Below are 25,809 nucleotides of genomic sequence, written 5' to 3'. Positions count from 1 at the left end.
ATTAAAATCATTTAGAAAAGAACGTAAATTCAATTATCAACACCTAAACTAATCTGAAAATACTCTTACGCATTAAAATATCGGGCTTTGGTGGTTGGATCATACATTTGGTTAAGCTATGAAAAGCAGCTGCCACTTGGGAGATGTCACTGTAATAAAGGGTGAGGTGGCCTGCAAAAACACTCCCCATTTGGAATCTAGTTACAACTTACAAAAGGTAATTTGACTATGGTTGAGGTTGTTCTTTGTTTAGTTAACGTGGTTTGACAAAGTAGCGCTGCTGTATCTGCCCTTGATTCAAGTTAGAAATGTCAAACGTGTTTTTAGAAGTGTTTGAAAATATAGCTGAGGTTGATCTTTAAAATATTTTTTTATTTATAAATATATTAAAATAATATTTTTATTTTTAAAAAATTATTTTTGATATCAGTGTATCAAAATAAATAAAAAATTTTAATTATTTTAAAAATACTTTTAAAACATAAAACCAAAAAGAACTAATTAAATTTTTCTAAGCTAGATTCATATAATCTTTACTATGTGATGCTTAGTTTTTAAACTCGAATTTAAGTTCATCTAGAGTAAGATTTGGGTTACGAGATTGGTGGGGTTATCTAGTTAATCTTTGTCAATTTAAATTTTATATTTTATATAAAAAGTAAAACTAATATTATTTAAAAAAATTAAAAAGAAAACAATCAATGGATTTTAAATGGATTTTCTACGCACTACGTGGGTCATGAATTAAATAAAATTTTTAATTAAATCACGTCATGTTAATTCTATCTTTATTTTTTATTTAAAATCAAACCAATATAAATCTTGAATCACCAGAGTCATAAGTTAACATGCTTGGTCAATTTGAGTATTAAAACAATAGTTCTTTGACTATATAAATAATATTTCATAAAAGTTTAATATTTTTTAAATTATTAAAAATAAAATTTAAAAAATATATATAATTTTTTTTTTGTAGTATATTTCTATACAAAAAGAACTTGAAAAGTACAAATGTTACTGGTCTGATCACGTGCTAGCTGCCTAAAATGTTTTTTTTTTTTTTTTTTGAAAAAGGAATTGACAATTTGTCAACAAAGTCAGCTGTTTTGGGGATTAGGTGAAAGGGTAAGTGACTGAAGTGCAGCCCCATTGTTGGTTGGATGGGATGGATGAATTTAGTGCGTCACTGGATCATGTTCTAGATATCCTTTCCCCGAATAACTTTACGTACCTGTCTCCTAAAGGGACAATATACATCCACGCTTCACTTATATTTTTCTATTTCTTTTTATATTTTAAAATCATTTTAAAAAATAAATTAAATTTTTTTTAATTTTTTTTACTTCAAATTAATATTTTTTTATATTTTTAAATCATTTTAATACACTGATTGATATATTTTTAAATAAAAATCGCTTCAAAAAAACAATCACAATTAAAACTTTTAAATATCCTCTAAATAGTGTATGATATTGTGATAAAAGTTCACACTCCACATTAATATAATATTTTATATTAATATTTAAAAATATATTAAAATAATATATTTTTAAAAATTCTATTTTTAACATTAACATATCAAATTAATTTTAAAACATAAAAAAAATTAAAATATTTTTTTTACTGTAGATATAAACATGATCTTGAGAGACAAGGAAGATGCGGGGAACGTCATTTATGATTTTGATAGTTATAGTTTCTCCTCATGATCACATACTCGGATACTTTTCTATGTAAGAAATCTTAAATCATATTTTCAAAGTGGACATGTATATATAGATATAAAAGTAATCATCTCCGTATTTTGAAATCTACTATAATTTGTGCATAAATTAAAAAAATATTTTTTTATTTTTAATATCAATACATTAAAAATCATCCAAAAACATTTAAAAATATTAATTTATTATTTTTAAATGAAAACACATTGAAAAACTTGTTGTAACGCATTCTCGGTATTTATATCTTTTTAAAAAAATTGATAACAGATTTTTGATTTTTACATTAAAAGGAAAAAAAATCTAATATTTGAAAGTGAGAAAAAAGGAAAAAAAAAAATCAAACTCATGAAAAAAGAATATTTGAGTGGTTTGGAAGTTATGGATCATAAAAAAACGGTTGAATTTAGTGAATCCTCGTAACAAGCTGAAAAGGGGTTAAAGAAACACGAGTGGAATCCTCTGTTTGATTTTTTAGTCAAAATAATCCCTTAATTGGATGACCGAGTGACATCAAACTCATGGCATTAAATTCAGTATAAATTATGATGGTACATCTTGGTCAAAGTTATTTAAGACACGTAACATACATATGGAAAACTAAAGCATTATATAATAATAATAATAATAATAAAAATCTTGAGTGGTATAACTCAAGTAGTTATTTTAAAAATATTTTTTGAAAAAATTAAAAAAAAATTATTTTAAATTAATATATTTTTAATATTTTTAAATTATTTTGATATGTTGATCTCAAAAATAATTTTTAAAAATTAAAAAAATATATTATTGACATATTTTTTTGAGTGAAAAAATATTTTGAAAAGCAGTTATAATCACGCTCTCAAATACATTGACAAAACCAATATCACCCGATTAACTTGTAACTTCTAAAAACAATTTTAATAACCGTAAAAATATAATTTAATAAAAAAAACTTTAAAAACATATTAAGAAAACAAAATAATAGATTAACTTGGATACAAAATTTATAATCGAGATAATGATAATTTTATAAAATTAAAATTAAAATAAATTATAAATTTTAAATTCATAATAAATTTAATATTAAATAATAAAATTATAAAAAAATAATTTGATTTTATCATGCCAAACATATGACACGTGTGATGAGATTTAAAAAAACCATGTAAAAAACAAAATATATTACAAGGTAGGGTATCCACCCTACAGGAAAGAGCTGCGGTAAATTTTATCCTGTAATGTATGCTGGATGGGACAGGACAGTTTATGCAATTCACATGTAGGGTAGCTAAGGGGGGTGGGGTCCTCCCTCTGTCCAGTTGAGGTTATTAAGGAACAGCAAACATGCTCTAGAATGGTGCCACCTTCCAGCCAAGTTTCGAGAAAAAAAAGCAGCTGACCCATCAGTCATATGATGCTCTGCGATCACATGTTGGTAAATTTGCTTTGGCGTTGCAGTCTCTATATATAAAAAATAAAAGCTGAACTCCCGGTAAATAAAAATAAAATTATAAAAATATCAATATTTTATTAAAAAAACAGATCGAGTGAATTAGATTTAACTCACCAAATACACTATTGAGTCATGAAATCAAGATTAAATAATGAAATTATAAAATATATCAATTTAAAAAAAAAAAAATTAATTCGGTCAGGATTTACCCACTAAACATTTAATTTAGATCACGAGATCGAGATAACCTCATAGAAAATAAACCAAAATAAATTATGAAGCTTAATTTGCAACCAATTCAATATTGAATGATAAAATTAAAAAAAAATCAATTAAAAAAAAACAATTCAACCAAAATTAACTTGGTAAAGTTGTGATTCGGATAATAAGACCGAGATAACTTCATAAAAAACATGTCAAAATAAATTATACAGCTCAATTCTCGATAAACTCAATATTACTAACCTAATATTGAATGATGAAATTAAAAATAAAATTCAATTAAAAAAAACCCTGAAAAAATCAAGTCAACCTTGGTCAACAAAAAATAAAAATAATTATTATTATAGTTAGTAATATTGAGCCAAGTTCAAGAAAAAAAAATCATTTTTATTCTTGCATGTAATATTGAATCAAGATTCATGTTTTAAAACTATGATAAAAATCATTTTTATTCTTGCATTGACTCGGGCCGACCCAACTCGCGACCCAAGTTTTACCTTGAATCGACTCCCGAGTTGAGTTTTAAAAATTATAGTAGTAATTATTTTTATGTTTACATGTCTTAGTCGGATAATTTTAAAATTGAAATTTTTTATAAGGATGTTTTAGGAATAAAAAATATAAATATTATGCTTAAAAATATATCTTCTTTGTACCTTTTATTTTAAAAATAAAAAAATTAACTATGAAACTATAACAAAAATAAATTTATTTTTATATCTTTATTTGTTTTTTCAACCAAACGCATTTCTATTTTTACAATCTTCACCCAAGAAAGTAACCAAACATTACCATACAGTTGGTGGAAGCCAAGACATCATGCATAGTCACTTTGGTGGTGTTTAGCATGGAGTCCAATTGTATTTTAAAAAATAGTTGATTTTTTTAGTTTTATTTTTTATATTTTGAAATTATTTTAATATATTAATATTAAAAATAAATTTTAAAAAATAAAAAATAAACTCTTAACCCACTCACAGAAAGTAAACCTGTAGCTAGAACAAAAAAGTCAAACCTGCAATTCAAGAAGTCCCGAACCCCGCATGCCTATCTACTTTTTTTCCTTGGTATTTATTATTACATAAATTTCACCGCATCTGCCAATCTTGTAGTTTCCATTAGTTTTTTCTCGTGACGAACTGGATCTCAAGAAAAGATGACAAAAAAAAGGAACATAGATTTCTCAAAGGGAAGCAAATTGGCTCTCAAATGGGCCATCGGCAATCTTATCGACACGGATAGCTCCTTGTGTCATTTATGTCGAGGAGACGTCTTGCAATCTTCTTCTTCCTTTTCATCTTCTTCTTGTTTTTTTAGTGAGTATTTGAGGTTACTTGCATGTCTCTTGACCAATCTCACAATTCCTGAAGTTAATAATTATATAAATTTTCAGTGGTTATTATATTAACAACCACATCATTCGAACCTGAAACCACAAGAGAAGTAAACCCCTTAATCTTAAGCTCTTACTACTGAAGCACCTACTAAATAGTTGAGTCTTGCAATCTTATTTGGTCCACCGCTGGTTTTCTCAAGTTTTAAGATTTTAGGGTGTTTGAAAATGAATTTTAACCTTTTTTATTATTAAAATTTAATTTTTTTGCTTGAAATTATATTTTTTAGTATTTTTAAATCATTTTAATGTATTGGTATCAGAAATAAAATTTCAAAAATAAATAAAAAATTATTTTGATGTTTTTTCTGAAGAAAAAATACTTTGAAAAGCAACCGCTGACACACTTTCAAACACTATTTTTTTATCTCTTAAGGTGCCATTTGGTATTGTGGTTGCGGATGAGGTTCACCTGCAACCACAAATATTGTTGTTTGGTATTGCATAAACACAATTTTTACTAGTGTGGCTGTGCCACAGGTTTACCACAGCTCTTTGCTGCTTCTTGTGCAAAGAAATCACATGAATAGTGTAATTGATAGCGTGAACAGTGGAGACATTCTTCACTTTTCCGGCCGGATTGGGTCCGGTCCAAAGCTAAAAATACATTGAACTGGGTTAGACTTAGCAAAATAAAAAAAAAAATATTTTTAATTGTGTTTTATTCAAAAAACTAGTGTTAAACATTATTCAATGACACTACATAAATTAGACGGAGATCGCTTGATGACGTAGCATTTGCAGAATTTGATTGCAATTCCAATTTTGTTCTTGATTATATTTTACCTAATGTTGTTGTGCTCTTAAGAAATTTATGAAAACTGTAGTCCTTGTCGAATGTATTTCATACGTGATGGAATTGTAGATAGTTTAATGTAACAATAAAAAATATTTCATAGAAAATATTATTTATTTCATGATGTAATAGCAATAGTTAAATTTACAATATTTAAATTAAAAATCATCAATATTAATATATATAAAAATCATCAATATATATATATATATATATATTAAATTATTTTATAACCTCAATATCAAAACCATTCTTAGCCTAACATATTAAACTACTTTTTGTTCAACTTTAATTTTAACCACAGTTTTAACCAAACATATATTTTTTTCAAACCAACCCCAACTAAAAGTATTTTTTATAAAATATTTTTTTCCAAAACACAACAACAACAATTACTGCAGTACCAAACACACTCCTATATACAAGAGTGTTTCTTGGAAGTGTGAATAATCCAAGCACCTACCGTTATACTTATAATTATAAAACTCTATCTTGAATTGATTTGAGATAAGGTTTGGATTACGGACCATGAGAATCAATCTTCAATTTTTTTTTTAAAAATCAAAATATATTATTTTGATTAATTTTATTTTTAAATCATTAGATTAAGCGCTTAGTTTTGATTGGGTCAATTGAGTTTTATCAATTTTTTTATCAATTCGATCCCAATCTAAACCTAATAGGCCGGTTCGAGTTTTACATCTATGCTCAGGGATGATGATATAACTTATGAATCTAATATTCGGCTGAGTTTAGGTTAATGACACAAGTCTTTGCCGTATTAATTTATGATGAATATACCCGAGTGATTTTGAAACAGATAATCAGGTGCTTGACATTTCAAATTCGTGATAAATTATTTATTTTATCTAAAAACAACTCCAATTGCCACTAAATTCTTTACTACGGAGAATTGGATGACACTTGGTGTTTTATGATTCGTCTTTAATTAAATTATTGCCCAATAGAAAATTTTTAACTGTAATTGAAGTTGATTTTGAAAGGAGAGGACTTAGGCTGTCGCAAAATTAAAATGCCAACTGCCAAGCATCCAAATGCCTATTTTGAAACCAATGGACTGTATTTATATAAACCAAATCTACAGGGAGCCTGCTGTATATCAAGCCACTACAGGTTATATCTATGCTATGCTTTTGAGGATATATTTGAGACTGTAATAGCATTTAATTTTTAAAATGTTTTTTTTTTAAAAAATATATTAAAATAATATATTTTTATTTTTTAAAATAATTTTTTAACATCCGCACATAAATATAATCTAAAAACATAAAAAAAATTAAAATGAAAAAAAAATACTTTTTTAAAAAATATTTTTTAAATATAAAATCAAACAAACTCTAAAATTACAATAGAGCTCTTTTTATGTGTGTTCTTTAGCATAAACTCTATCTCTTTTCACTTATTTTTTTATTATTAAGGTGGTGATTGTTTTTTAAAATATTTTTTTATTAAAATTATATTAATAGATAATATTTTTTATTTTTTAAAATTTATTTTTAATATATATACATTAAAATTATATAAAAAAATTACTTTTTTTAAAAAAGCACGGAACGCCGCTAGAACAAACGGGCTGGAAGTCGTTTTTATGTATGGATACACTACACGAGCACTAAACGGCATGTCGTTGAAATGGCACTGAAGCATCATCAACCACACAGTGAAAGTACAACTGTGTCTTAACGGTGTCTTAACAATGAAAGCGTGTTTTGGCCATTTGGTTTCTTCGCTCAACACTCCAAAATCTTCACGGTTCGATCATTCCCTTGCCTTGCCGGAAAAGACACGCTATCACAAACAAGGCAACATTATACGATATCCCTAACTTCCTAATCCTTCTTCTATATACACAAATACATGCTCTTTGCATTGTGTTTCCTCCTCCAACAACACCAGCAGGTCCACCACCGCCACTATTCCTCCGTCCTCTCCACAAATGTCACGTAACAATCATACAATTACAACTACCAGAATCCACATAATGGCCTTAGATGGTATCGTCAATGTAAATTCTTTATTCACCTTAGCACTCTTTCTTGGTCTTGCATGGTACCCCACGGCACCTGACCCCACCACCACCCTTATCACTGATACTTCCTGCATCGCCTCTTCTTCCATCGTCGAGGATCTCATCGCTTTCCACGTCTATTCTTTCAGCTCCTTTCTGTTCTCCAGTCTCATTGCTTTGGCTGTCAAGCAAACCATCAAGATTTTTGATACCAACAAAGATGATGATTCTGATGGGGTTCTGCGTAGTGCGCCCCTGGCTCATGTTAACTTGGTGGCTTTACGGGCTGGGACTTTGGTTTCTGGGTTTGGGTCGGTTTTTGGATGCGGGTTCTTGATGATGGCTTTGATGGACTTGGTGCAAATAAAGTTGGGGGTTCTGGGCTGTGGGAGTTTGCATACATTTGCTGCGGTTACTCCTCTGGTTATTTTGGTCCCTTCGGCTTTGGTAATATATGTTTTTCTTATGCTTTATGCGTTTGCGCGCTAGCTTAGGGAGATTTGAAGAATTAGCTAGCTACTATTCGAATATATATTGTTTTCTTTGATCTTGCTGTCAATGAATTGTTTCCAATACAATGTAAAAGTTGTGAGATGGACCTATCAAGGTTGTTAAAATTACAATTTTAACACGGCACGGAAAGGCTTACAAAAACTCGGATCGTAAAAACAGATCGTAAAATCGTAAGGAATTTTAAAATACATTAAAAAAAAATTCATGCTTCAAATAAAAATTCATACATGGTTTAAGCACCTTAAAAAACATGTTTCAAATAAAAATTCATACATAGTTCAAGCATCTTAAAATACATGATTCAAATAAAAGTCATACATAATTTAAAATAACTTTTCATTAACTAATAATCAACAAACTTAAAACAAACAATCTGCTGGTGTGTCATGTAAACTAAAACCGCTTCATTCCCTTCATCTTCCTCATCATTCCTCAAGCATTCATCAATATCTTTTGCATCAAGAGGGTTATTAGTGTCATTACCAATACCAACACCAATATTATGAGCATTAGTGCTGCTACTAGTACCAACACCAATATCATCAATTTGAATCTCCAAATCATCTTCAGTACCATGACTCTCCATTTCAGCATCATTAGGAATTTCTTCTTCATCACTTTCATCTTCATTACCATTTTGTCTTCGTGTTGCACTACCAATAGCACCAAACAAATCAATGTTTGAATATTTTTCTCCCTCGGTTATCCAATCATCATCAGATGAAAGATTATCTTCTACACCAAAATCATCAGCTTTCTTTTTTACTTGATTATTATTCAATTTCAAATTGCACATTACAAATACCAAGTCATTCATTTTTCTCTGGTGCAAACGATTTCTTCGTTTTCTATGAACCTAAATAAATAATTTAAATTTATAAGATTTTTATCAAATATTTCAACATTTAAAATAAAAAAATAAAAAAACTTACCATTTCAAATGCACTCCAATTACGCTCACATCCAGATGAAGTACAAGTCAAGCTTAGAACTCGGATTGCAAACCTTTGTAATTCTGGACATTTATCCTCATAAGAATCCCACCATTGAGCTGGAGTTTTTTTATCTCTAGCTGTCTTGGCAGCCTCAATGCCAAACAACTCTTTTCCATCCTTGAATGATTCAAGTTGTAAGTCAATTTTGCACCTTTCACTAGCATTAGACACCATCCTTTCTAAGCATTGATATAATCCAATTTTAATGTTGGCATTAACCTTAAAATTGGGATTATAATGATACTGAGGATTCAAATAATAAGCTGCTGCATGTAAGGGTCTGTGGAGTTGAAGTTCCCATCTTGCATCAACAATATTCCATATAGGTATATAACTATATAAAAAAAAAAACAATAAAAATATCATTACTTTATATATGACATTCATATTAATAAATAACAACATTTGAAATAAAAAATAGCAAGATATATACCTTTTTTTTCACAAAACCAAAATTCACTTGTATCTTCTCTTTTGCTTCATCCATTGCTTTATATATAAAACCCATAGCTGGTTTCTCATCAGAATCAACTAATTGAAGAACTTTAATTAGAGGAAACGTTGCCTTAATACATATAGTAACATCATGCCAAAACCTGCTGTCCAAAACATAATTTTGAATTCGTTTCCCTTCTTCTATTCTTGCAAACCTGCATAAACTCCATTGTTTAGAAGTAAACATGGTCATCAACTGCATTTTATGATCATTCAAACATCCCAGAGTCAAATATGCAGTAGCAAACCGAGTGGCAGCAGGCCTAATCAAATCCCTTCCTTTCGTAAAGTGCCTTAGCATGGAAATAAGAATAGTTCTTGAATAAATATATAAGGTAATTCTCCTCCCTTTAGCAATAGTTACTTGATGAACCTCTAACTTCTTCTCAAAATCCTCTAATATCAAGTCAATACAATGGGCAACACATGGTGTTCAAAACAAACTCTTTCTTTTTTCCATCAATAATTGTCCCGCTGCCTTATAATTTGCAGCATTATCGGTGACTACTTGGACAACATTTTCCTCCCCAATCCTCTCCACAATGACATCTAACATCTCAAATACCTTATCAGCAGTTTTGGACATATTAAAAGTATCCACCGATGACAAAAAAACCGTCCCTTTAGGACTATTAACCAAAAAGTTACAAATACAACGTCTTTTTTTATCCGTCCATCCATCAGACATTATTGAACAACCAATTTTTTTCCATTCTAGCTTGTACTCCTCAAGCAAATTCATTGTTTGATCCACTTCTTGCTTCAAATACTTCTCTCTAATATCATAGTAGGATGGAGGCTTGAAACCTGGCCCATGCTTTGCAACTAATTCAAGTGCCTTAAGAAACTCAGGGTTTTTTACACAATTAAATGGAATTGCACTAGTGTAAAAAAACCTTGCAATTTGTCGACATGCTTCTTCCCTAACATCCTTTTTTAGCAATTGATTTAGGGTTGTTTGTGTACTTCCACTCCCACTAGCTACTCTCTTTCCTTTGTCATTGGAGCTAATTTCTTTTATTTCATCATCATCATCCTCATTTACACTATATTGAAGGGCCTTTCTTTTCTTTTCAGTTGATTCTAGATTTTTCACCAAAACACTTAAAATCATCTGCTTAACATTTTCTGGTACTTGTTGACATGGCTCAACATCCTTACGAGTGCAAGCCAAATGCTGTTTAAAATGAAAAATACCTCCACTAATAATTTTTTGACAATACTTGCACTGAACTTTTCTAGAATTCTTATCAATATCTATCCCATGTTGCCATCCCACATCAAGCCTATTACCAGAATAATTTTTTCTAGATGCCATATGTTCAACAATTCAAGAATCAATTCAAATCAGCCCTGTAATCAATCCAAATATTTTATAACAGGTTACAAACTTGATTTTAGTACACACTCAACAGCAGAAGCAATGCAGCAGCAGAATACTAATTGATTGAACATAATACATACTGCAAAAACAGTATACCGAATTATGCATTCATAGCATCTTTCTTAGCAATTCACATAAATCACATTGAATAATGTAATACCAAGTAAACAATAAATAAAACACACGCAGTAAGCACAATTATGCATAATGTAATACCGAATTATGCATTCATAGCATCTTTCTTAGCAATTCACACACACGCAGTACGCACAATTACATTTGAATCTAAAATTCACAAGCAAACTCTCAACAATAGACATTAGACAAACTGACAGAGCCACATAAACTTTGAATCCAAATATTAATCATGAACAATTATCATCATTAAACTGTAAAGAAACAGACATGGTAAGAAACGGTTGGAGAGAAGCTTACCTCTGTTCTGAGCAGTGAGCACCGAGGGTCGAGGTTGAGCAGATGCAGATCAATATTGCAGTCAAGGATGGAGCCTGCGAATTCAATCAAAGAAGTACCAGTGAATATTAACATCAACTTAAGAAACGGAAGGGAAACAAAGATGCAAGTAGTTATCAACAGAGAACTAGTGAATTTTTGTAGGAGATGAAGCAAGAAAAATAGAGTAACTTACCTGGTGAAGAATGGAGAGACACCATTGTTGTTGTGTGGACTCTGGTTCTCACGGTGGCTGCTGAAAAGGATGCCGTTGATGGTGGAAAAACAAAAACGATGAGCGGCGAGGGTTGTTGTGGAGGTGGACGGTGGTTGATTGTTGGCTGAGAGAAAGAAATTAAAAGACTGAGTGGCTGAGGATTTTGATTTTAGGGATTTTTTTTTGTTTTGATAGTTTGATTTTTGAATATGAACGGTGAATCTGAAGAGAAGAGAGAAGACTGATTGTTTCGGTGAAATGAGAAATGCTTGTGATCTGGTAAAGCCAATTGGCAGGTGACACCTGGCAGCTGATTTGTTTCTTTATTTCATGCGAGCAAAATCGTGCAATCGGGTGTAAAATCGCGATTCAACCCGATTTTATCAATTTTACCCAATTTTGACCTGATTTTACCTGATTCCGAGTTTTACAAACGATTTAGCACGTAAAGCTTACATTAACTCGTAAAAACGTACGATTTTACGAGTTGAATCACGATTTTAACAACCTTGGAACCTATAACGGTCTCTTGGAAACTGAACTAGTAAATAAAAATTGAGAATCTTCGATTAAAAAAATTGAGTGAAAGATGCTTACTTTTGTTGATTGAGTGTGTATCTTAATCCATTTTTACTTAACTTGGACTTGGTGGAGTAGAAAGATATAAAATTTGCAATTTGTCACACTAAAGCGCTCCTTATATGACGTTTCTTAAGAAACTGTCTTTAGTTTAACTTGAAAACAGCGACTTGACTTTCTACGATCGACAAGCAGTATTGTACCGTCCTCAGTTCTGCTATTAGATGTGATTTAATGGTTTAGGTACATTGTATTGTTGGATTTCACAGTTTTTAATTGCATTTTGCATTGGGAATGCTTCTTGCTGTCGCTTGTATGAAGTTGCCATGTTTCAGGGAGTTGGCAGTGACAATGGCGTGAAATATGTTTTATTGCAATATAGTAATGAGTTGAGGAAATCAATGCAGGTTAATTTAATCTCTGTAGTCAATCCATGATGTGATTGCTTAACCAAAATTTTTCTTCCTTTGAAATAACCCATAAACAATTCTCTAAAATGGATGGGTTCTGGGATTTGCATCTCTTGTACCACTCCTGATAGAACCCATGTGCAGGTGCCTTTCAATTCAAGAACTGATTTTGACACTAAAAAAATGCTTTTTTGTTAGTTTCTTGGTTATGTTTGCTTTGATTCTTCCTTTTGGTTCTTCATCTCATAACTGCTTTCAAGTTTTACATCGATGCTGTGCCTATTTCTTGTGTTAGTTTCCTGAAGAAAAAAGGTTCAGTAGCATCAAAACTCACATTTGACTTTTCCATGGCTACTATCTTCAGTTTTCGTTGTCTCTGTTTCACCATCGCACTGCTATCTGCTTTCTCATTTGTCTCATTCCTCTTTTGGTTTCAATGCTCTAGCTCATACCGCTACAGTAACCAAATGATATCGCAGAAGGAAAACCAACCCATTAATCTCCTTTCTTTCCCTTCGACATTAAATTATCTTTCATTTCCATCAAAACTACCTTCAAAATATCTTAAGATCGCACTCTTTGTCAAGAAATGGCCACATAGATCTCTTGCAGGTGGCCTTGAGCGGCATGCCCTGACCCTTCATCTTGCTCTTGCCAAAAGAGGGCATGAGCTTCACATTTTCACCACTTCTCCTTCCAACTCCTCCTTCCCTAGGTATCCGATGAGCAACTTATATTTCCACCTCTCAAAACCAACAGCTGCTGGTTATCTGGACCAAGCTATTGTCTGGAAGCAATTTCTAACTCAAAACTCAACTGGGAAAGCCTTTGACATAGTCCACACTGAAAGTGTTGGGCTGTTGCATACCCGGTCACGAAACCTGACCAACTTAGCGGTTACTTGGCACGGGATTGCATATGAAACCATTCATACCGACATCATTCAAGAACTTCTTCGGAATCCTGATGAACAACAAGCATATGCGTTGACTGAAAGAATTACCAAGGTTGTTGAAGAGGTCAGGTTTTTTCCACACTATGCCCACCATGTCGCTACTAGTGATCATGCTGGAGATATACTGAGAAGGATTTATATGATCCCAGAAGAACGAGTTCATGTTATTCTCAATGGTGTGGATGAGGAGATTTTCAAGCCAGATCCTGCTAAAGGTGAGGCATTTAAGCAGAAATTTGGGGTTGCAAAGAGTAGATCTTTGGTTTTAGGCATGGCAGGGAGGTTAGTGAAGGATAAAGGACACCCCTTAATGTTTGAAGCTCTGAAGCAGATGCTTGTGGAAAATGGTACGTTTCGTGAAAACACCATTGTTCTGATTGCTGGAGATGGTCCTTGGGGTGCTAGATACAGAGATCTTGGGACCAATATACTAGTTTTGGGACCATTGGAACAAGCTCAGCTGGCGAGCTTCTATAATGCAATAGATATTTTTGTAAACCCAACTCTTCGAGCACAGGGATTGGATCATACTTTATTAGAAGCAATGCTTTCTGGTAAGTCAGTGATGTCCACAAGGGTAGCCAGCATTACTGGATCTGTGATTGTTAGCACAGAAATAGGTTATACCTTTTCACCTATGGTAGTTTCATTGAAAAATGCACTTTATAGGGTCTGGGAGGATGGCAGAAGAGTTCTGGAGATGAAAGGCCAAGCTTCTAGGCAGAGAGGGTTGCATTTGTTCACTGCCACGAAAATGGCAGCTGCTTATGAAAGGCTATTCCTTTGCATATCAAACGACATTAGCAAAAGAGAGGATTATTGTCATTACCAATCTCCATTCAATTAAGATAGCAGCATCATCTCAAATTCAATTTTTGAGAGAGCTGATAATGCAATAATCAAAAGATGATCCCTTCTTTTTTTCGTTCAAGGCGATGCTGGTTCGTACTATGCAGTCAGCTTGAAGCACTCAGGGAGCGAAGAGGATAAATCCTTAAGAAGAAAGCAGGACAAAAAGCATACTAAATTATTTATGCTTTCTAAACATCCAAAAAAGCTGCAGCAAAGCCAAAAGTTTCTGTGACAATTCCTAAGCACTGTAATTGCTCATTGCCGATGATTTCATGAAGATAAATTGGCTTGTGATTTGCTACTGATACTCGCTCCTGTCTTTTTTGTTCCCTCACAATTTTCTATTGTTTTTGAATTTGCAGATTTACATTAGCCTCGAGCATAGACAAATCAAAGACCTCATGGCCTCATGACAATTCACAAGGTACCTATTCTTGCAGTTGCTGCAGAACTATGCCTTTACAAATGAACTTAGCAACCCAAAGCTAAGAGAGATTATTTTCTGTATGCAACTGCGATACCCTCACATGTGTATGAACTAAAAGTTTTTGCTCGACAACTTGATTGACAATTTTGGCTCTGGAATAGCTTTATCTTCTTCATTTTTAGAGAATTTAAAAGGATGTCATTAGCAGTAAGTACTTCCGAATGATTTATCTAATGGAGCATGGAGCAATTTATAATGTACTTATGTGAACTTGATGGTTCAAAGCTGTAAATTTCAGGGTATCCAATTAAAAGAAGATTGAGAGCTTATTTATTGTGTTTACCTTTCATATATTTCTACAAACATCATTAATGGCGCATAAACTTGACAAACTAAGAGTTGAATATCAAGAGAGGCTAAAATTCAATGCAATGCATTTGAACCTTATTGAACAGCCTAGTTAAGAGCAGAAACTGGTAGCGAGTGTTGTGCAGCTTCCTGAACATTATTGAGACTGCAACAATCGAAAATGTGACATAAATTCATGATGGTTTTGCCCTTGGTAAAAACCATTGCAAACAGCTGACAGTATCTTTCCATTTCAGCTACCTAATTATTACACACGTCTTTCATAATTATCCCATAGGCTTCATGAATTCCTGCAAAATAAACAAGATAAAACAATAAATTAGATAAACAACGATGAAGAAAGTTCATTTATAGTTTCTCAACTCAGACCACGATTTCTCTATCTGCAAGTCTGATCACATCTCTTTAGCTGATTTAGTTTAATACTTTAATCACCACCACGCTCCCTCCTTGTGGATAGATGGGGGTATTTGAAAAAATACAACCACCACAATCATTGTATTATGTGCATATTTGCTGTACTATCAAATATTTTAAGAAACATGCTTCTGCTTCAAGAGGAAATGAAACGACTTTTATCTGATTTGCCAAAAGTGAAAGAGGTTTATAACTACTTGATAAAATTCTGCAGAATTAAGTGTCGAAACAACAAAAGAGAAAACACTTACGAATGCCTACAGCTATAGTAATTCTATGTGGAGTGGGGTGCGGTGAATTGATGTACCTTAAAAAATAGGTGGAGAGTTCATTTGCCAAGGGAAGCACGGTCCTAATAATAAAGCGAACCTGCAGAAAAGCACATCAGAACTGTAAATTATAGTCTATAACAGCAGCTTCAGTTAGTAAACTTCTAGGCCCTTCTGCAGCATAATACCTTGCCACCAATTTCCTCTGGAAGCACTGTGAGGGTTGCTGCCGTTAGGATCATCTTCTTCCCCATCTTTCTTGAGCTAATTCATTCACAAAGTACATTAGTAATTTACTTTGATGTATTATCTCATTACTTTTATCATGCTGAAAATATCACAGCATAGTGTTTTGAATTAGTCATCAACTAATCAAAGACTCACTATGGGATATGATCCAGCCATTTGAGTACTTGGGGATTGAGAGTAGTTTTCTTGTCCACCGTAGTAAAGGGATGAACTTAGATGACATGGTTCCACTCTTTCTTCCTGGATAACTGAATTTCTGTCCTTGTCTGGCATGCTATAGCTTGCAGCCTGGCTATTGGCTAATTTATTATTAGGAAACAGACAAATTATCAGGAAATTAGCCTTTCTTTTAAATAGAACAGAATTAATGAAAACTCTAAATGCACCAACAAGCACTTGACCAGTTCAAGAGCATTGTCTGGGAGTGAAAAAAGGTCTTACATGCAGTGAGCATTAGGACAGAACAAGTTCTTCTAAACTCAATGGAAGTTCTTAAAGAGAAATATAGTCAGATATAACAAGAGCTAATCACAAACCTGGAGATCCTTGTTTGGGCTTCCACGCTTGATTTCCATAGGACTGTTTTTGCCAAGATCCTGTCACCTCAGAGCCTGAAGACTTCCTCCCTCCAACCTGAATCCTGAAAACAGGTTAGACGGTGGCCCGAATTCTGACGGAGGAGTTCACACAAGTTTAAGGAAACTTAATCAGGGCTAGCATCCATATATCTATAAGCATAGATACCAACAAATGTGAAGATGCTCTATATAAAGCAGAGGCTAGTGAAAAAGTTGATCTTCATACTTCCATTCAAGATGAAATAGTTTATATCTATATTTAAGAAAAATCTTTTATATTAAGAAGCCATTGAACTAAGAATAAAATCAGATAAGAGGAATTCTAAGTTGGACAAATAAAAACCTTCCTTCCCTTCATTTTTACAGTTCTTTTCCCAGTTATTAAATGAAGTCAAACCCACGTAACAGCATGAAGTGTGGCATATAAATACAAACTTCAAAAGTATCCATAATTAAACAACATAGTTACATTCAAAAGGAGCACAGCTTTCTACACAAGAAATTTAAGTTCTGGCCAAGATAACATTAACAAAAGAAAAACCATACAAAGGACATGAGGATGGAATATATAACTAGTGTCAGAGTATACCGTTGACGGAGGTGGAAACATAGAAGCAAAAATCCCAGCTGAAGATACCGGTGCTGATTCAGTGGTGCCAAAAAGATCGGCTGTGAATGAAGAAGAAGAAGAAGAAAAACAAGCCCCTTGCTTGTTACTGTCCATTATCTTATTTCCTGACCAGTTGAAGTACAAAACTACTCCCCCAAGAAACTCTATCAACAACTACCTAGCTAGCTAGCTAGCTTGCAAGAAAGACTTGGATAAGATCTTGGAGAGAGCAAGAGAGCAGACACAGATATATACATAATCCCTCCTACACTAGACGGCACTGATTGTGCCGCCCATGTGCCTCCATCACTTTGAAAAAGAGAAAGAAAAGAAGGAAGGAAGCTTCACTCTTGCACTCCTACTAGTCTACTACTTTATAGAAATAAATAAAAAAATCTCTTTTTGTGGGAATTTTCTCTGCAACTCTCTTCCTCATTGATTCACATCCTCTGATCTTTCTGCATATATAATGTCATCTTTTCAACACAAATGGATAAGTGTCTCGTGGGGTCCACTTGGCATCCTAAGTGGACGTCCCAATTTGTGCCGTGTGCCCTACCAAGCAATGCGGGTAAATCGACCCTCTCTTGCTCTGTAGAGTCACATCAGTTTAAAACCTCAGAAAACTCGCATCTTTTTTTCTAAGTTCCAACCAATGGCCCTCCCTAGCCGTGATCTTCATGGATATAATAACTTCCAAGCCCTTGAGAGAGATAGAGACTTGAAGAAATCAACAATCTTTTGATCCCCTTAGAAAGATAACTAGATAAGATTGCTGTCTTTTTTATTTTTTTTTAGCACAGCAGAATTGACCCTATGTTTTATATTGCATAATATTTTAAAATATTAAAAATATCAATTTAATATTTTTTCATGTTAAATATCCTTTCAAAATACATCATAATTACAGGTAAAATCACACTGAAGGAGATTCCACCTCAACCCTATTGCGTACGATGCCACTCGTATCCAAGCACACAAGCCAGTCTCTTTGAAGATCAATACTCTTATATAACAATTAAAGTAGTACTATATCTTTTATATGGATGATAGTTAGGTAAGATTTTTGCGACAAATTTATTCTTTGGGGATAAGTTAAGATCCTGCTAATCTTGTTTAGTGTTGATACTTAATCATATAATGAGCAGGGTTTTACTTAAACTATTAAAAGATATATACATTCTACCACAGACCATATATATATTTTCTTAATTATCAACATCATTGATTCACAAAGGGCGAGCGATCACTGACTAGCGAAGAATTAAGTGTGTTTTGTTATTCGATAAAATGTTTTTTTAATTATTTTTTTATTAAAAAACTTGGAAGTTGACTGGTATAATTTTTTGCTGCAAATTGCTAACAAGTGCTAGTAGCTTTCAACATGATTACGTACTGGAAAATCTGGTCCTGGAGCTGGAAGAAGTAAACATGATCACGTCTTGATCACTTGCAAGTCCTCGTGAATCTATCTAATCAAAGAATTTCTGTGGATCTCTTCAATCCTTAGACCGTCGATCCACATGTTTTTCTTTCGATCGAAAAAGCCATCTGGGTTTCATTCAATTTCAAGCACAAATTAAGGCCACCACACTTTATTTATTTCTACCTTTAATTTATCCTGTCACACTTAGTTTTTGTCATGAATCAGAGTTGGTGTGTTTGTTATTGTAGTAGTTGTTATGGTTATAGCTTGAAAAAAATTATTTTATAAAAAATACTTTGAGTGAAGGTTGGTTTTAAAAAATAGATATTTGGTTAAAACTGTAGTTGAAATTGAGATTAAAGAAAAAATAGTTTAATGTGTTTGATTAAAAAATGCTTTTGAAATTGAGATTATAAAATAATTTTAAAAAATATATATTAATATTGATGGTTTTTAATTTAAATATTGTGGATTTAACTATTGTTATTATATCATGAAATAAATCATACTTTATATAAATTTTTTTTTATTGTTTCATTAAACTATCTATAATTTTATTACGTATAAAATTCATTCGACAGAAAGCTACAAAATTAGGTAAAATATTATCAGGAATAAAATTATGATTATAGTACGAGTAAATTTAATTTACCTTAAACTAATTTTAAAAAAAAAATTGTTATTCACGTTCACATGAACAATTTGAGTGGAATTAATTAATTACACTGATTTTTTCAAAAAAAAAAATTTATTCACGTGAACAGTGCGACATTGGAGCATGGCTCCATTGTCATGCTCCACTGTTCATTAGAAATCCCCATGAAATGATGCTTCTCTAAAACCTGTGGCACGGCTGCAAAGTTGGTGGGTCCTACCATAAAAAATCATTTTTGTTCTTTACCAAACGTTGATATGTGTGGCTGCAGGTAAATTTCACTCGCAACCACATTACCAAATAACAACTTACTGTGTATTGCTGTGGATAGTCTTATAAAATATGTTTTGATATTTTAATTAATTATAAAAAAATTATAATTAAAAAAATAAGAAAAAATCAATTACAAACACTTCTGTTGTCATTTGTTTGATAAATTTATTAAAAAAACAACTATTTTCTCTCTTTTTTTTGTCATTTTTCTAGGCATTGTTATATCCATTTAATGAGCACTAGGAAAAAAAAATTATATTATACATTTTAAATCTAAGGTTTTATGTAGAGTAAGGGCATGTATGTTGCTGAACATCTCAATTTGTTTTAATTTTAAATATATTTGTTTTTCATATTTCATGACTACAAATATATTATATGAAACACGATTATAACTAATGTTTCACTGTTTATATATATATATATATATATATATATATATTATATATATATATAATATATATATATATATATATAACTCAGAAAAAAACCTGTTGTTTTTTTTTAAATGATATCATTTTTTATTTTTATAAAATCAAAAAATTAAATTGATCCAAGTTAATCCTCTTGACTTCTTAACTGTGATCGGGATTTGTTTCATTTGGGTTTAAAAAGTATGACTTCAATACATATACAATTAGAGGTTTTCAAAATAAACCAATCAACTGAGAAAACCTAATAAACAAAAAAAAAAAATTACCTACAAACATTAAATCAGGATGAAAAACCAATTCGGTTTGAATCAATTTTTAGTTTATTTTTGATTTCTATTCTCCAAAATTACCATGTCTTGATTTGGTTGGTTTTTATGGCCCAAACCAAACCTCGGACCGTGAACAATCCTAGATGCAATGAAAATCATCTCAAATACACGTGAGTGTAAAAAATATAATATTCCTTTACTAGATGTATTATTATCTATGTGAACAATCATTTTATTTACAAAACAAACTAATTGTAAAAGATTTAGAACTTTTTAGTGACTGACTAAAAATTATGGTAATGGTTATAGTTTAAAAGTGTTTTTCACTTATAAATACATTAAAATAATATTTTTTTTTAAAATTATTTTTGAAAATCAACAAATTAAAAAAATTAAAAACATTAAAAAAATATTTTTTAACAAAAAATTTTTATTTTTTAAAATTTTAAAAAATACAGTTTCAACAAAGTTTTCAAAACAGTCTTTTAGACAGTAAAAGGTGGAAGCGTAGAATAATAGTTCGAAGTAAGAATATTGGGATATTTTTTTTTATTAAAACAGAGAAAAAAAAGAAGAAACAATATACAAATGTCACACACCAAGATCCGAACGCAGAAAATAGCCCCGCGAGGATCATTTTTTAATCCGCAATGCCCATTTCATTACTGAGTCAAAACGGAGAATTGGAACCCGGATTCACTCGGTCCATATTTCCACTTGACTGGTGTTGACGATGGTTGATGTGGCTATAGCCTGCACTCGTCAATCTTACCATGAAACACAAGGACAACATCAACACAGTTTGAGAGCTCCAGGGGGAGCTAAACAAGGACGCTTGAAATTCGAAGGCACAAACGAAGTTTCTACGAGGCAAACATAAATGGACATGCGGGTTTCCCCGAGCTTACCGGTCTGACAACGTTAGATCGTTCCATATTGGTTTTTCTAAATCCTCCTCGATATCCAGTCTAGTGACTTTCAATAAGTGATGATGCCCCTACTTCTGAAACCGTACACCATTGGAGAGCTCCTCATTTCGGACACTTGCCCTCTGTGCTTGTAGATAGGCAGTTCAATTACGAGCTATGCATCAACCACTTCGCTATATTTTTATGTCCTTAAAGTTTGCAAGTCTATGTCCCCATGGTCTTCAAGCTTCCAAAACCGACACATTAGTCCATCAGACTGAAGAAACATAAACGCTACAGAAGGACTAGAGTCGTCACATAGCGTAAAACCTCAGGTACTGTTATATAGTTTTAGAAGCTTAGGGACCAAAGCCCCGATGATTTCATTAAAAACCTCAGAGAATTGAAAATCAGAAAACCTAATTGCATTATTATGGTTTATGGCCACATTATCCAAAAACATGTCTACAAGATGCACGATTATGACATGCTGGCGAACTTCATGCCGTAAAGTTTTAGGTTCAAACGAATCAAAGGCTGAAATAAGTACAACCCAAAAGAGGCTGTTGGGGTGAGATGATTAAGGACAGTTCAATCGCAGCAACACAGGACACAGCTCTTTGTTAATTATAAATATACGGAAAAACCTAACCTAGGGCATCGCAGTAAGACTCCCCATGCGCCACCCCACCAAAAAACAAAATGTTTACAGACCACGGAGTTTGAAGCTCTGAAACAGAACAGCCGTGCGATGTGTCCTTGCACGCAAAAGCAACCTCTTTGTTTCCGCAGTACAAAATGGTGTCATATTAGGTCATTTGCTGTTATCTTTAAGCAGCTGAGGAAAGACCACGAACTCCAGTAAAGTGATGGACCATTTGAAGCCCTGAAATTAATAAAACTTTCAATTTATGGAAATAAAAGAATCAGATTTCAGTTGCATTAACAGTAGAAAGTCAGCTCTACCCTTCAGCAGTTCAGTGAGAACTGTGAGTTCCTTTTTTTTGTGCATTACATCACATGAAGCAATTTACCAAAGTGATGAACTGACTAAGTAAACACAAAAACAAAACTGCAGATGTTTTGTTCTCTAGTCACAAAACAACCAGCTGATCACATGCATACATGAACAAGCATACAAAAGTATCAAAAGGAGTTCTTCGAACATGGACAGCATCATTTCAGTTGAACAGCATCATTTCAGTTGAAGGTCTTGGCCATAAGAACTTACAGAAAACAACCTGTTCACCCCAAGTTTTTCACTTATTATTTTTTATGATTTTGGTTCACGAAGAACCTGCTGTGTTGCAAACGCTGTTTCTATTGGAGCTAAACATGGCTATAATCAACATCCTCCGAACATGAATGCAATCTGTAATACAAATTAAGGAACTGAAATCAATAGCATAATGCAAACCTCAGAGCATTCCGAATATCTCTTCTGGTGGGTCATAAACATGTTTTTCTGGAAATAACTCCTCGTAATCTTGCTTTACTCTATTCCTCAAAAGCGGGTGTGGTAAAAGCCCCTTCAACAGAATCCTAAACGGCAACTCCTCAGGAGGATCTGGTGACTTCTTCATGTCTTCATATATGTTTCATATGCATCAGCAGGAAGACCCATCCCTCAAGTAGCCTCTAATGGCTTCGGTATAACATTGGGAATCCGGGAACAAATCCTCATTTCTCATAATCTTCCGGGCATACTTCTTGCTCTTCCATTTTTCCAGTTTTCAGCAATGCCATAATCAAATCCTTATAGAGATACACATCCGGCTTATACCAATCTTGCTTTTGAATCACTCTAAAAATCTGCAAAATCAATAAATTACTCACTAACCCAAGAAAATAACAACATCCACAGCATAAATCACACAAGACAATAAATAAACTGAACGTGAAGTCACATTTCTTTGAAGCATTGCATCAAACGGTTCCAGACAAGCACATATTCAAACTAAAAGATAAACAAAAGTACAACCTTAACAGCCAAAGAAACCTCCTCTTGACGCTCAGCTCAGACAAAACAGCATCATGTCCAGTTTCAAAAGTCTGAAAAACGTGGGTTTTAATAAATCTGTCAAGCTTCTCTCAATCATCATTTTTAAACCTCTTCAATCCAAGTATTACAAAAAGGGCTTCTTCCCAATCAGCTTCTTGCCTCTCCCAGAGTGGGCCCTCTTGGCCTTCCATCGTGATATTGCCGCAAACCCAGCAGGAACTAAAAAAGATTGGGATATTTGAGGCTTTTGAGAGTGGCAATTGCGTTTGGCCATATAATGGGATTGTTTAGTTGTTAGGTTTTGAAGATAACTAAATTGTGCTAACTGAAATTTGGGATTTTTTGAGCGTCGAAAGAGCCCGGTTAACATTGCAAAAGAATTGATTGGGGTTAGGTCACAAAAAACGACTCCGTTTCTGTTTTTGTATTGCAATTTTGAACGCACAGCAGCAGCTCCCAGAGGCCTGTAGGGAGAAGAAAGCAGTGGTTTGTTTTAATTAAAACTGCATAAAAAACGACGGTCGGTCTATGTTTGATATATTTCCGGGACGGGTTTGAAGGGCTCGAACTCGTGTGATTTCTCTCGTCTCAACTTCTTATTTTGTAAAAAAGGAATAAGCTTTATCTTTTATTATTTTTGGGACATATTATTTTTTTAATTTTTTTTATTTTCTAAAATTATTTATATCGTTAAATGCATAATAATTTGAGGACCTTGTCTTGAAATACATACAATGCATCAATATAAAGTTCAATTTCATAAGATGTTTACCCTTTTCAATTTATTCATTATGGATACGAATCAATCCTACATATTAATTTTTGTTTTAGATAAATGATAGCATATGATATCGATTCACTTATATTTTTTAGAATTTGCTAAAAGGTTTAATTTGTTATAGAGAGATTAAAAATAAAAATTCGTGCCCAATAATTTGAAAGAAATGACCATTTCTATACTTCTTTGGATATTTGATAAATGTGTTTGGATTTTATAATATAAAGTTTTTTTTTTAAATATTTTTAAAAATATATTTTAAAGATTTATTTTATTTATTTTAATACTTATTATGATCAAAACCTTCAAAAAACTTAAAAAAATTATTTAATAATACTTTCAAGAAAAAACATTTTAAAAATAAATTTATACATAAAAAATAAGTACTCACGAGAACACTAGTGTTTACAGTATATTCTGGTCCTTCAAATATAAACATGATCATAAATATACTATAAATAAAGTTTGAATAATAATAATAAATAACACATAAAAATGCTATTTATTTAAAGACAAAAGCAAAGTTTGTAATTCTTTGGATATTTGAAGTATGTGTTTAATATTATAGTGTAATAGTATTTTTTAAAAGTGTTTGAAAAATATTTTTTAATTTCCTTATTTATTTTTAACTAAAATCATCTAAAAATACTTTTAAATAATAATTTAATTGATTTTTAAGTAAATAATATTTTAAAAAATAAATTGTAATATAAAAAGAAATAATCGCGAAACACTATGTTAGCAGGCAATCATTCGTGGTTCATCAAATATAGGTAGTGATTCATAATCTATATAAATAAAGTTTGAAATAGTAATAAAATGAACCCAATAATAAATATTATTTAATTAAAAGATACGAATACTTTGAATAAATTAACTAATTGATTTCCTTTTTTTCAGTTATTCTTTTTCCCTTTTCTAGAATAACAAAACGGAAACCATTTGGTCCTCGACCATGCAAGGTTACTAAAGTATAGCCTGATATCATACATCGATTAAGCCTACAAACGCAACTCTTTCGTTCATGTGAGGCCCTAGCAACGCATATAATGGATATAAACTACGCTTGAGCGAAGCATGGGGTGGGTTTTGAGGCCATAAGAGTAGCCATGGACATTTAGAACAATATTGAACTTGCAGGACTTCATTCCTGTATACCCAATCTGATATCCTTTCAGCACTATATTTTATTGCATGGAACGATTGCTGCTGCAATTAATGTCACTGCTTGCCTTCATTTCGAAGTACCCCTGATGTTGCTGTATGTAATATCCCTGATTGAATACGCGAAGCAGTCTGCAAAGAAGAAATGGAAAAGGGCGATGGATTACGCTGTCATTCAATGATTAAAAGTGGAAAAGCTTATTAAATTAGTAGAAATTAAGACTCAATTAATAGCCCTGGATTTCACAGGAAAGAACTAGGGCAATATTGCTGATCAAATAATAAGGGATGTTCGACCGTCGTTTTCATTATGATGTCTTCGTAAGTGAAACCAGAAGCAGACCTTCATAGCTGATGCATTTGTTTGATCTTAACCGGTTGCTGGGTATTGGTAAAAGTGGAGTTTCGTATCACGAGACCAACCACCACACAATGTCTTTGTTTTCGATAACTGTATTCCCTCCATATCCGCAACTACCGATTCATGTTCCAGGGCGCAAGAACAACTTGAGAATGTGGTTGTTTTTACTAT

General features: G+C 32.2%; 4 protein-coding genes and 1 pseudogene across 6 annotated transcripts; 2 read left to right on the top strand and 3 right to left on the bottom strand.

Moving 5' to 3' along the window:
- The first annotated feature begins 7,316 nt into the window (after positions 1-7,316).
- On the top strand, positions 7,317-8,219 carry LOC118035098 (uncharacterized). The gene has a single exon (XM_035040585.2). The coding sequence runs from the start codon at positions 7,525-7,527 to the stop codon at positions 8,083-8,085; it is 561 nt and encodes a 186-aa protein (XP_034896476.1). The 5' UTR covers positions 7,317-7,524; the 3' UTR covers positions 8,086-8,219.
- Positions 8,220-10,032: 1,813 nt separating this feature from the next.
- Positions 10,033-11,657, bottom strand: LOC118035278 (uncharacterized). Its single transcript, XM_035040813.1, has 3 exons — positions 11,633-11,657; positions 11,419-11,492; positions 10,033-10,776 (listed from the first exon to the last, which is right to left on the bottom strand). The coding sequence occupies exons 1-3, from the start codon at positions 11,655-11,657 to the stop codon at positions 10,033-10,035; spliced, it is 843 nt and encodes a 280-aa protein (XP_034896704.1).
- Positions 11,658-12,443: 786 nt separating this feature from the next.
- On the top strand, positions 12,444-15,697 carry LOC118035097 (uncharacterized). 2 transcript variants are annotated; one of them, XM_035040583.2, is made up of 2 exons: positions 12,444-14,151; positions 14,267-14,381. In XM_035040583.2, the coding sequence occupies exons 1-2, from the start codon at positions 12,990-12,992 to the stop codon at positions 14,299-14,301; spliced, it is 1,197 nt and encodes a 398-aa protein (XP_034896474.1). In that variant the 5' UTR covers positions 12,444-12,989; the 3' UTR covers positions 14,302-14,381. The 2 variants fall into 2 exon arrangements, 1 of the variants encoding a protein (XP_034896474.1); XR_012170767.1 differs by adding an exon at positions 14,812-15,697 and having other exon boundaries at positions 12,445-14,696.
- On the bottom strand, positions 15,184-17,808 carry LOC118035099 (uncharacterized). 2 transcript variants are annotated; one of them, XM_035040587.2, is made up of 6 exons: positions 17,348-17,806; positions 16,717-16,813; positions 16,316-16,479; positions 16,120-16,195; positions 15,970-16,031; positions 15,184-15,535 (listed from the first exon to the last, which is right to left on the bottom strand). In XM_035040587.2, exons 1-5 carry the CDS (start codon positions 17,480-17,482, stop codon positions 16,015-16,017), a joined length of 489 nt encoding a protein of 162 aa, XP_034896478.1. In that variant the 5' UTR covers positions 17,483-17,806; the 3' UTR covers positions 15,184-15,535; positions 15,970-16,014. The 2 variants fall into 2 exon arrangements, with proteins under 2 accessions (XP_034896478.1, XP_034896477.1); XM_035040586.2 differs by lacking the exons at positions 15,184-15,535; positions 15,970-16,031 and having other exon boundaries at positions 16,085-16,195; positions 17,348-17,808.
- Positions 17,809-21,736: 3,928 nt separating this feature from the next.
- Positions 21,737-23,705, bottom strand: LOC118035279 (protein THYLAKOID ASSEMBLY 8-like, chloroplastic; annotated as a pseudogene).
- Between the last annotated feature and the right edge of the window lie 2,104 nt (positions 23,706-25,809).

Source organism: Populus alba, chromosome 9 (assembly GCF_005239225.2).
Source record: "Populus alba chromosome 9, ASM523922v2, whole genome shotgun sequence".
Classification (NCBI taxonomy): domain Eukaryota; kingdom Viridiplantae; phylum Streptophyta; class Magnoliopsida; order Malpighiales; family Salicaceae; genus Populus; species Populus alba.
This window is presented reverse-complemented; position numbering and strand designations above follow the sequence as displayed.